This window comes from Manis pentadactyla, chromosome 13 (assembly GCF_030020395.1).
Source record: "Manis pentadactyla isolate mManPen7 chromosome 13, mManPen7.hap1, whole genome shotgun sequence".
Taxonomy (NCBI): Eukaryota; Metazoa; Chordata; class Mammalia; order Pholidota; family Manidae; genus Manis; species Manis pentadactyla.
In genome coordinates this window covers 34,439,574-34,452,310 of record NC_080031.1, presented here as the reverse complement: position 1 = coordinate 34,452,310, position 12,737 = coordinate 34,439,574, and the positions used below count along the sequence as shown (strand labels likewise).

The window sequence follows — 12,737 nt, the reverse complement described above, 5'->3', positions numbered from 1 at the left end:
AGCAGATCTGCTCTCAATAAAGTGGGCATGGAACAATGTTCCTCTCCTCTCCCCACTCCCACTGTGCATGGTGACCCCCTGAGGCATCCTATAGAAACCCTAAGACTCAAGATTACACTTGAAAATTAAGTTTGGTCCAACTGCCCCCCCTTTTACAGAGCAGCAATTGAGGTGCAGAAAGGTGACAAGACTTGCTGTAATGAAATCCTTCTCAGTTGTGCTCCTCTGCTGTACTGTGGTGCCTTTAAACCAGTAAACAGACTAAATCAACAAACATATATTGGCACTATTTATGAGGAGTACTCATTCCTGGTTGCTATAGTTTAATACAAAAGTAAAAGCTGTGGCCTTCAAAGAACTTATAGATTAACTAGGGGAAAATGCCTTAATAAAAAGTTGAAGAGACTACGCCCTGTGACCTTCCTGACCACTGTAGGAATATAAATCAGACCTACCTGCACCCCCTGCCAGCCCAATCTGTTTCCAAGGCTTGGTTTGTTCTCATTAAGAGCGCCTTTTCAACACACTTGGAGTCCCTTGACCTCTCATCTGTAGGCTAACGTGTCCCAGCAGTTTCCCCCAGGAAAGATTTAGGGCCCCCACAGGGCTCCTCCCTGCCGCTCAGTTTCAGGGTTAGTGTGTGAGTTCTTCAGATGTTCTTCCTCTCCACTGCTTCCAGACCCGTATCCTGAACATGCTTTCCCTGAGAACTGAGACCCTGAGGCCTTTGCTGGGAATTCCAAGAATTGCCTGCTGTTGGATCTCCTTTTTTGTTACTATTTTGTGAAGACTCTACCTTGTGTTGCTTGCACATCACTCAAAATTCTGTCCTGCTTTCTGGATGTTCTGTTTTCTGGCAGCACTGAGGAATCCACATCTCATTCTAAGTGTAGTTCTGTGTCTTTTCTTTGGGTTTAACCAGGCCTTGCCAAGGGCAGCCGCGGAGGTCCTGACTCCTGCTGGTGGCTTCTCCTCCTCTCAGCTGCTGCTGGACTAACTGAATGTGTTCTGACCTTACTTGAGTGCATATGTATTGTTTAGGTCTCTACGTCCAACAAGGAGTTGGAGACTTGTTTTTGACAACCTAACTTGCAAAGTAAAACTGGAGTGGACTAGCAGCCTCACTTGTGCCTTCCGGGCCTTGCCTTAACTCTGGTAAAGCTGTGGCTCTGTGGTGTTCAGACCATCAGTTACTGGAAGAGAATGCTGCTTTGAGGGTTACATCTTCTTCCTCAGTGAGGAGCAGCAACTTTTGAAGGCCCAGCACATGGGACATCTCAACAGTGCGGCTGACTTCACCAATGGTTTGATGTGTGTGGAGGAGTGAGAGTCCTGCCTAGTTATTTGGTGTTGACTTACCTTTTTCTAGTTTTCTAGGATCTTGAGCCTCGTCAGGGACTCTTCTACTGATCACATGAAAATCAGGCTAAAGTCCATTTCTCAATGGATAAAAAACCTGTTGGGTGAGTAACAGCCCCTATGACAGCATTTGTGGACAAGCCCCAACAAACCTCAGGGGAGAGAAACAGCGATGATGTAAGAAGCAGTAAACCAGCTTTTTAATTCTAGGCTACAGGTTTTTCTCCAATGGAAACTGAAGTGCGTCACAGCAGAGAGGGGCTTAAGCCCCAGCTGTTTACAGCAGACCTCTATCAGTGTGTCCAGTGTACACCACAGGTGGAGGTGGCTCAGCTCCATATGAAAGGCCTGACAGCCCTGTCTGGCCTGCTTCATGCTGTCCACTCCAGTACCCGCACATGACTTGGAACTCTGGCTTCCTGGCCAATGCTTGCTCTGGAAACTGCCTTGTCTGGAGGGATGGGGGTTGTATTTTTTCATACCCCTTCTAATAAGACTAAATCTTTGCCAACCTGGGCTACATCTTTAATGACAGACAACTGGCTGGAGCCTGTCTCCAGGTCCATACAGGACCTCAGCTGTGGGCACTTTCTTCTAGCGCTTGTGGGATTCTCTCAGTGCTTCTACTGACTCTAACGTGACACACCTAAATGTGGCCTTGCAGCATGGGGACCAGCATTCTGTAGCTAACGGACAACATTCTCAGTCTCCCCCTCACTGTTCTGGGAGCAAGGGCTGTTCTCAGCTTGTTTTCATGGCCTGAGGGCCTAGATTCATGGTGATCAAAATCTGAAACTCAAAATGTTCAGAGATCTCTACATGTGAGACTTCCTGTGGGCTCTCCTGCCTCGTTTGTGTAAGAAACAAACCCAGGGTTCTCTGGCTGAGGAGTATCTGGTTTTGTTTACCTCCAATCCTTTAACCTCAGGACCACTTCTGCTGTTCCAAACCTGACTAACCAAGAGTATGAGCTTGGATCCTGATGTGAAAGAGGAGGACTGTTTGGGACCTAGTAGGAGCTTTCTTGAGGTTGTGCTAGCACTAGATCCTTTGACTTGAAGGGTGGGTGACTGATTCTTGCTTAATTATGGGGCCTGGATCAAACAGACAACCCAATACAAGCAGCCTTAAGTCTGATTTAACCAAAAAGTATGCCAGGGGAATAGATTTCCTGAGCACATTTTTCCTCAGGAAATGCAAATGATGGCTCAAATCTAAGTGTATTTGTTTAGAACACCAGAAGTTCTCAGCTCTTCTTCAGTTAGTAGTTTGGCCCTGTTTTTCTACTCTCACTGTCCCTAGGTACTTCCTGTTCCAACCACCATCTCTGCTTTAGACTTGTCTAGAAAACTAAAGAAAGTTCTAGATCATCTTGAGACCAAGTCATGCTTTATAAAATGGCACAACCAAGAATGCAAGGCATTGTACTAGCAGTAAACTCCCTACTGCAATTCTTTGTGATGAGGTCTGTTCCTCCACCCCTCACCCCTATTTTCTTTTCAACTGGAAAAATCATTGACCAGCCTTCTTTTTTTGACTGACACCCTTGTTTTATTTCTCATCACTGTATTTGCTTTAACAGCTAATGAAAAGGAAGAATGATCTACACCATTTGATTTTAGCTGTCACAGATACCTTCAGTATAGTCCAAGAAACTGAACTACTCCCAAGTACATGATGACTCTCCATTGCCAAGATCCCTCCTAGCCTGCCCCTATGTCCACCACCACTACTTAATAACTAGAAGAGCCTGGGACCCAGCCTAGGTCTTTGGTACTGGTTTCTGTGTTAACATTTCTGGTTCTCAGTCAGGTCTGCTTTTTGCTCTATTCTGATATGTAGCCTAAGCCCTTTCATCATCCTGCTTCTTACTGAAGTGCTATGGTGTCTCTCTTACTTCTAGTTGATTTTCTTGGTCTAAACTGAGCTGACTTCTGAGAGACCCTTTGTTACCATGGCTTGGTAACATCTGCTTAATACTTTAGCACTCAGACTTCTATCTGGACTGTGAACAGGAGACCGAGGATCACTTCAGTGATGTGGCACCTCCTAAAGAACTCCATTCCAGATAGAGCCTTTGGAGATTCCAGAGCTCTTGAAGCAGGATCCAGATGTCCAAGTATGTGCATTCACCCAGGGCTTCTTATATTCTAGAAGTTCCTGCTTCCATTGCTGCCATCTAATGGCTGAACTTGCCTGTAACACTGAAAGGAATATGGCTCAGAGCTTACTGTATTTCTTTAGGTCCTGGACCCCTATTTCTTTAACATTTTGTCTCTAATTCCTTTTGTTTCCTGAATTCTCAGCCAAGGTTTATCTAAGTACCTCAACTCCAATCTCCTTGGGTTAGATTAGAAACAAAACAAAGCTACTGTCACGATACCACTTATATTCATTGGACTGAAAGGGCATTTAGAACTATGGAGGAATTTGTAATAGAGGGGACGACATAAGAAGTGTCAGGGACTTGTAAACCCCAATTATTTTGAGGGTCATGGAAGATATTTAACTTGAGATCATGATCTACATATATCACTGCTTTAGTAATTCAACTTCAGTAAGTTTCTTATTTCAAATGATTTTTTTAAAGCTATCTATTTCCATTAGGGTGTTTTAAATTTCATGAGGAGTTCCATAATCAATGCTAATTAATTATTAATTATTCACCCTGAGACTGTCAACAGGCTTCCTAGAGATGCTGAAAGTAAATTTTAGGTCTAGTTAACTTCCTATTAACCACATGGTACCATAAACCATTTCAAATAGGTGAGAAAATGATGACATCTGATCTTATTTCTGACACTGGCAAGCTAGAACAACAGGAAACAAGATAGTTAATACTGTTTGTCTTTTTAAAAATTAATAATATAGTGTCTAATACAAACTTAAGATTCTGGACAAACTATTATTGAAAGTTAAAAAATTATACTGTGTAAATTATTCTTGCATGTGCTTAAAAGATGCAACTATTGAAATAAAACATTCTTCATGTTGGTCACATCTGTATTTGTCTGATGGTGCTCAGATAGACTTCAAAATGTCACAGGACATTTTCTCTGCAATGGTGTTCCTAAGCAAAATGTATGCAATTGGAAAAGAGGAGGGACTTGGGGTTGGACTATTGCCTGTGTCACCACTAACTGTGTGATCTTTGGAAATCCACTTAACCTCTCTGAACCTCAGATTCTACATCTGTAAAACTGAGAGAAAAAACTCCTATTGTTTGTGTTAGGATTAAACACCAATGTATGTTAAGTGTTTAGTATTTATACCAAAGACCTAATTACATTTATGTTTTATAAAACGAAGTCCTTTAATTCATGTGAGAACACCGACATGAATATAACTCACTTCCTTAAGTACTTCCCATTCAAACAGTTTATATGCTTTAAGTCTCAGTTGCTGCATCTGTAAAATAGGATACGGAGATGCCAATGATTAGAACTCATATGAGACATAGTTTTATGTGTTCTTTAATAATTTCATAATATGAGCACTGTATCACTTGGGTTTCTTGGTCCCTTGCCACTAATATAAAGCATTTTACATAAAATTAAAAATCCAAATACATCAGAACTTTGACAGTACCTTGACAGTTTTTCTCGGACAGATTTATAAAGAGCTCTCTATATTGATGACTAATATACACTATTTTTCTTTGATGGTTGAACACTAGGAAGAACAGCAGGATTGCTTAAGCATGCATATTGCTGGGTTCTGGCCCCCGAGATTTTTGAAACACACTATAATCCACTGGGTTCAGAGAAACCACTTAAACTTAGCATTTGCTTTTAGTTGACTTATTATGTTTAGTGAGATCTGGAACTCTGTTTTTAACAAGCACTCCAGTGATTCTGATGCAGTCAGTCTAAGGGTCACCCTCTGAACAACATGCCCGAGGTGCAGTGGTATATAACATGCAGTAGGGACAATTCAGGTTATCTGAAAAAATCCGATGGAAATTCTACTAGTTTTATCTAAAGCAAATTAATGTTACTCACATTTAGTATACTGGAGGCTTTATTAGGTCTGCATGTCTGAGTGTCACATGTCATAGACTTTGAGAGGTGCTCTACAAAGAGTGGAGTGGGAATTTGCAGGCAGGGGAGCTGACCCTGGCCCCCTCCCTTCCTTTGCTTTAACCAAGACATGATTTTTGTGCTTGGTAAATGCTTATATAACCCAAAAACTACTTTTGCAAAATGGACAAGTGGGCTAGAAAATGCTAAATTCTCTACACTGAAGATGAAGATAATTCAAGCAAAATAGAAAAGGCACAATTTCTCCTAGTATGAGGTCTTAGTCAGCCATAATGTAAATACAAGCTAAGACTGTCTAATTGGATCTAACAAAAAACCTACAAATTCAGAAATGATCATGACTATATGAAATATGGATTTACATCCAGTATAGTTAATGATGAAGCTTGCCCTCTTTTGAAAATATCTCTGTATTTTTGGGTCTTTGAGAGATTAATGATAGAATGGATCTATCAAAGTAGTTACATATTTTTAAATTGTTTACAAATTAAGAGAAATTTTTTCTTGTAGAGTTAAGGAAAATACTTAAAAATCATTCATTTATCATAACCTTTAAAAATCCACAAATCCCACTCTTCTGGCTATCCCAAAGACTTTCTTGCATCCTGTTATCAGTTCTTTATTCTTTTCTAATTGAAAAGTATTTTGCTGAAAAAGAATTATTTTGTCAAGTAGGCAGGTTTTCGGCCTCAATAATAAACCATGTTTTTGTGGGGTGGAGGATGATTGATAATGCTTTAGAGCTAAAATCCTATGTTTTGCAACTGACCAAATAACAATCTTCCAAGTGGACTTTTATGGTTTTGTATTAGAAATTAAAGGCTCGTGCCTTTTCTTTTTTTCATCATCTTCTTCTTTTTGAGGGGTTACTTTTGCTTCTAATTACTGCACAGGAATTCTTTCACCATATGACTTATAAAGCTGCAAACTTTGCATTTAATTTTTATCAGCAGAGCATGAATAATGTATTCAGTCCTGAAATGTCATAGTGAGCATCAAATGGTTTTACATAAAAATTATGCATTCTTGTTGGAGTTTTAAGAAAGCAGAAATCCAGGGAAGCAGAAGAGAAAACAAAAGTTTGGGAAGGAATTTTGTCATTTACTCAGCAGGGATAAAACAAGTAGCTGAAGAATACATGGGGAAGAAACACTGAGATACGAAAGTGTTTTTCAACCATAAATAGGAAAAAAATCAAAACCTATATACTTACCATTGGGTACAAGTGGGAAAAAAGTCAAAAGGTAGCAAAAGACAAATGGTCTAGGCGGGGGAAAAAGGAAAGGGTAATCAGGAACATCATTATGTATAGGAGTTGAATTTGAAACTGCAGTAAAACCGTATCACATTTTGGAACCATAGCAAAAATGGAACAATTTTCAAGGACTGTTGGCAACATTTCCATTTTTTTCTGATGAGGAATCTTGAAGCAGGAATGTAAAGCTATTAGACGTCTACCTTTGAATGCTTTATTAGTTGATGAGAGTGCTCACTCTTCTAATATCCCTTTTTCTTAGGTTTTGAGGTAAACCATATTATGATAATCCAGCCAGATGATGTATTCAGGCCCCTTGTGAAATATGCTGTTGTCTACCCAATAGCTGTTCTCCCACTTTTCTTGCTAACAGAACTAATTTTAATTATAGACAGAGCATAGTTTCTCAAGATCTCTTGATCTCAGGAACAATGGGCCTCATTGCAGCCTGTGGAATTCACCATGACTGGCCCAAAGCAGTCAAGGCAATGCCACTCCCTTTAACTAGTGATTTGTCTGGGTGAAGCATGTGTAATAGTTTTCCATTGTTGCTGTAACAAATTAGCAAATGTATTATTTCACAGTTCTACAGGCCATAAGTTTGGGTCGGTCATGTGGTTTCTCTGTTCCATTTCTTAAGGAAAGTACCAAGGTGTTGGCTCACTGGGCTCTTATTATGATGCTCTGGGAAGGATCTGCTTCCAAGCTTATCCCAGTTGCTGGCAGAATCCAGTTCCTTGTGGTTGTGGAACTGAGGTCCCCACTTTCTTACTGGCTGTTAGCTAGGCGTTATCTCTAGCTTATAGAAGCCCCTTTCTGGTCCTTGCACGTGGACACTTACAACTCAGAGCCAGCAATGGTATGCTGAATCCTTCACACTTGTATTCTGATCTCTTCTGCACCATCTCTCTTGCTCAGCCAGAGTAAATGTTCTGCTCTTAGTAAATATAATCTGTCTGGTTATATTGGCTCCTAGATAATCTATTTTAAAGACTGCAAACGTAATTATATCTGCATTTTTCACAGGTTCCAAAGATTAGAGTATGGATATCTTTGGGAGTCCATTATTGTGCTTACCATAGCATGCAGCCCATGTGGCCAAAGAAACCAGGGGAGTCCATTGGGAGCTTCATGTCTTGGATGATAAGAGGAGACTCTGCTCCTTTTATCCAGCTAGAGAAGCTAGTTGGGAACAAGATGTCTGGAGAGGAAGCAGTGACTCTATAATCAGGAGACATCAAGAATGAGGATAAAGTCAACAAACCAAAGATGGTGGGGCAGGAGATGAAAGCACCTGGTTTCCTGATGACAGTTTTGAAAAGCACAATGAGCGCCAATGACTGCTTTTGTATGGATGGCTTGTCAACTGAAGAAAAATAACTGTTTGTTTAAGCAATCAGCCCAGTTTTCTGTCACTGGCAACTAAAGGCAATTCTAAATATGTTGCTCATCACCCTAATTTTGGAACTCTACTGTAGGACAGACCTCTACTATTCCATGCTTTAAAATGTAGTGTTGGCTAATCTGATTAAAGTCATTTATACTGTAATTCACTGTAAATGCCTTCCATAGTGGCACTAATCTTAGCTTTACCTTGAGACTGTGCTCAGGATTAAAGAGTCCAGGAAGAGGGTCCAGGGGTCAGCAAACTACAGCACATGAGCCAGATCCTGCTGGGATAAGCCAGGGAGTTAAGAAAGGTTCTTACATTTTTAAAGGTTGTTAAACAAAACAAAACAAAACAAAAAACCATGACCAGAGACCATATATGGCTGCCAAGCTGAAAATATTTATTATCTGTTCCTTTATGGAAAAATTTTGCTATCCCCTGCTCTAGTGACATGCAGAACTCACGCATCGTGAAGCTAAGAACAGGCTTTTACTAAGGAAAGAGTCATTAGGTCAGCATTTAATACCTTTAAAAAATTATACAGGTCAACATGTAAAGCTTTTGGTACAGGTGAAAATGAATTCTATCATAAAATTAAATTTCTTTTCAGTTCAACACTTACTACAATTTTATTATTATAAGGCTATGGAAGATATTGGAGTTACATAACAAATACAACAGAACCTTAATGTAGCTGAAAATTGCCTCACGGTATCATCTTCTCTGGGAGAAATAGCAAAGATAAGAGCCTGTATAAAAAAGATTGCATCTGAAATTTTAAATGTATCCACATTTTTTCTAAGGATATGGAGGCAAGGGTGGACAGCAGGTGGTTGGAAATTTGGGCCTGTAACTCAGGAGCAAAAGAGTAGAAAAGGAACGAACAATCATTTAACAGCTACTTTATGTACGGCAGTTAACTATTACACCAATCCTAAAAGGTAAACTCTATTTTGCAGTTTCTACTTCAGTTCATTAGCTCTAATGCCCATCATTGTTTTCACTAAACTAAACTGCCTTCTAAAGGGAAGCCAGGGTTGATGATATGATTTGAGAATTATTCACAAAGCTCTAAAACTCTGGAGAAGCAGACAGGGAAAGGCTAAAATAAGAGAACAGGGTGAAACAAAACCTGAAAGAGTGCCTGCATTTAATTGTGAAAAGAGGGAGGGAAGCTAGTAAAAAAACTCTGAAAACACGTCATCAGTATGTGATGACAAATAGGAGAGAGGAGTTGCACAGAGGCTAGGCAATTCAAAGTTTTAAAAGGTTCAGGACCTTCAAGCAGAGTGGATATGCAGATGAAAAACACGTCATCAGTATGTGATGACAAACAGGAGAGAGGAGTTGCACAGAGGCTAGGCAATTCAAAGTTTTAAAAGGTTCAGGACCTTCAAGCAGAGTGGATATGCAGATGAAAGAACTGAATTTGGTTAATAGGAGGTAAGGGGATATGTTACATTGTTGTCCAGTTTGGTAGCCACTAGCCACATGTAGTTATTTAACTTTAAATTAGTTAAAACTAAAATTTTTAAAAATTCAAAATTCAGTTCCTTAGTTGCCTAGCCAAATTTGAAATGCTCAAAAGCCACACGTGGCTAGTGGTTATCACACTGGACAACTCAAAAAACATTTCTATCATTAAAGTTCTACTGGAATGTTTTTCAAAGCATCTGGTAGTGCAGGAGCAAAACTACAGTGGGGAGATGGAACATGCTTTCCCTTATACCCTTCAGTACTTTACAATGTCTCGCTGATGTGCCTTTCTAGCTTGCACATGCCTCTTCACTTCTGCTGTTCAGTTTTAGCTTCACCCTCTCCTGGACTATTGCAATCTCTGTCTATCTGCCTGTCAGCTTCTGTTCTTTCCTCTTTCTAACCTATTTTCCATTCTTATTAACCATTTCTTCACTTAATAGCACTCTTTCAGTGCCACTTTTCCTAGCTGGCCAGCCTTAACGTTTACTGATAGTCCACTGTGGTTGGATTCGGACAGGGGCATTGTACCAGCACTGCAGGGAAGGGATTTCCGACCCACTCCCAAGTTTCCTTCCCTACATGCACACAGCTCCTAATACAATTTCTGTTATTTCTGATATGTTAGTACATCTTTGCCCTTTCCGTCTGCCACTGCTGTGTTCTAGTTAATAGTTTCGTTTTCACTGTGTTCTTACTTTTAGTCTCTCTTCCCACCTTCCACCAGAAGCTCTGCCCATAGCACCCCCCCCCCCCAGAGATCCCTTAGGCTTACAGATTAGAATGGCATAGTTCTCCAAAATCTGACGCAACCCCTTTCCTGTCCAACCTCCCCCAACATTCTTCCACACACCTTCCTACCACTCTGTGGTACTCACCATTCCCCTGGCAAGCTCACGTATATTCACCTTTTTCTCTTTCGCCCATGCGACGTCATCGTTCACACCCCAGGGACCTCTTTCATCCTTCTAATAAGGGTCAGGAGGAAAGATGCGCAAAGAGCGGAGGGCGGGTGGGGAGGATTACTGACACCGAGGGATACACCTGTTTGACTGTATCCATCTGGGGGAGGTACCCCAGATATGCTGCACTCACAAACCTTATTATAACCCAAAATAAGACAACTGAATTTTCACAGTATCGGAACAGCGGTCTACTGGCTGAAAAGCCTTCCGTAATGCGACTGGGGGAGGCGAAAGGAGTTGCGGGAATTCCGGTCATCGCCCTGCAGGCTCATGGGAAATGTAGTCCAGTTTTATCCAACATGGCTGCGCCCAGGTGAGATGCTGTGGGTGTACTCGCCGCAGAGTTCAGGGGTACATTGGAGTGGCTGGCTGAAGGAGCGAATACTCACGTGGCGAGAAGCCATCGTGAGCTGAGGCAGTTTGTGGCACTCCCTACTGGCCGGCTTGATGCCTGCAAATCGCTGCTTTCTCTTGTCTGCCTCTGCCGGCCTCTGTCGCGTACGGGCTGAGAGCTTGCGGAAAAGAGGGTTGGCTCGGGCGGTGCTGTGTTGCGGTGCGAGGGCGGTAGAGTGTGCGTGTCCTGGGCTGTCCCGTCGGTATTTGACTTGCCCCTGTTTGTGTTTGTTGCGGATCTGTTGTTCCTTTTGGGGTTGGGCACTGACGGTTGCAACTAGGAAGTATTAGGCTGGCCTTTCCGGGGCTTTTTTGACCCATGCCAGTCCAATGAGGAAAAGGCCCCCTGGGTGAGCTCAGCACACAATCAATTATAATACAGTGTGAAAACTGCAGAGATAGGGATACACCAAATATTAACGAAAACATTGAAGAGAGACACCAAACTCAAAATTGAAGAAGAGGTTGAGGAGGTAAGATGGCAAGGTTAGTAGGTTTAGTAAGTATATGTCGATAAACGTTTATTGAATGCCTACTAGGTGCTATATCCTGTTCTAGGTGCTGAATGCTCCATGGTGAGCAATACTGACTAAATACTTTAATATTTTACTTTCTATTAAATTAGAGGAGGCAAACAGAATAAGCAAATTAATGATGGCACACAAAAATATAGAGTAGGTATTCCTCAAAGAATTAAAATGGGGTGGTATGACAACTGATGTGGTCAGTTTTTTTCTAATCATTTAAAATTTTCATTTCCTTTCATAGGTAATGATATTTCAATAGCTACTAGATTCAAAAGTTAAAAAGCAGGAACGTTCCCTCTCATTCCTGTACCCATCTACCCATTTCCCCTTCCTGGTGGCAACCTCTATCACTAATTTCTTGTATGTCTTAGAGATTTGTATGTATATCCTGTATACCTGTGTGATACTTTATAATCAGGGCTCATTTGATAGGAATTTGAGTTCTTTCTGATTTTTGCTCTTAAGTAAGTATAATTTACACACAAGAAAAGGAATATTTGTTTATCTGCTTGGTTGGTTGTAGGAACTTTATTGTTCAAGGAGGCCAGGGAGACACATACTGCCATTACTGTAGGGCAGTATCCGGTAGGCTACATTGGGGTTGAACTTAGCAGCAGAGCATGTGTGATTTCTAAATCTTATTATCCTACAAAGTGTACTTAGGCTGGATGGAATTAGACTGGATTCACTGTGGCTAATATTGTAGTAAATAGTGACCTCATTCCTGTAACATCCCGTAACTGGCAAGGACCATCCAAAGCCATTGTGCAACAGTGTAAATTCCTTGGCAAAAGGAGTGGCTTTGTTAGGAAGGGGGCACCTCCAGACCTCAGCTGCTGGTCGCAGACAATTCCTTTTTGAGGTAATTCACACCTGCTGGGCCAGTGCATTGCCAAGTCACTGGAATGGGGAATAAACGAGCCTCCAAAGCTACACCTGTAATACTACTGCTTGACTGAAGGAAGGAGAAAGGAGAGGGTGAAGTGTGATCATGAGGTTCCATCTGCTGGTGCTGGACTCCTAGTGTTAGACTTTTAAGAAGACATGTTCAGCATCTTTTCTTTCTCATTTCTTTCACTTAGTCTTTCCTCATGTGATGTTTTAGAGAAAAATTCTTAGTGCGTTTCCCCCTTAATCTCCATTGCATACTGCAAAAATGCTATTCCAAAGATGACGATCTTGGATGGAATGGCGTAAGATAGTTCCTTTGAGAGCCCTCAGCTTTTCTTTGTCTTCATAAACCATTCTGACTTTGCTCTTCTGGAAATTAGCAGTAATGTAATAATAGGCATATTTAATCCTCTTGACAGCATTATGATGTAGTGCCCAAGA

The 12,737-nt window shown here is 41.1% G+C and overlaps 1 protein-coding gene and 1 long non-coding RNA gene across 8 annotated transcripts in view; one reads left to right on the top strand and one right to left on the bottom strand.

The window, feature by feature from the left end:
- Positions 1-243: 243 nt before the first annotated feature.
- Positions 244-10,543, bottom strand: LOC130680443 (uncharacterized). Of its 4 annotated transcripts, XR_008993473.1 has the most exons (5): positions 10,399-10,537; positions 8,248-8,324; positions 7,732-7,875; positions 6,613-6,662; positions 244-4,767 (listed from the first exon to the last, which is right to left on the bottom strand). It is a non-coding gene; the product is annotated as an uncharacterized LOC130680443 (long non-coding RNA). The 4 variants fall into 4 exon arrangements; XR_008993472.1 differs by lacking the exon at positions 6,613-6,662 and having other exon boundaries at positions 10,429-10,543; XR_008993470.1 differs by lacking the exon at positions 6,613-6,662.
- ALKBH8 (alkB homolog 8, tRNA methyltransferase) overlaps positions 10,404-12,737 on the top strand; it is a 67,469-nt gene continuing 65,135 nt past the window's right edge. For 2 of the 4 annotated variants that reach the window (XM_057491042.1, XM_057491041.1), the window contains exon 1: positions 10,404-10,798. In XM_057491042.1, coding sequence (XP_057347025.1) covers positions 10,446-10,798 — 353 coding nt within the window. In that variant the 5' untranslated portion in view covers positions 10,404-10,445. Of the gene's footprint in view, positions 11,050-12,737 lie in introns of all 4 variants that reach the window. The other 2 variants (XM_057491044.1, XM_057491043.1) reach the window with 2 other exon arrangements.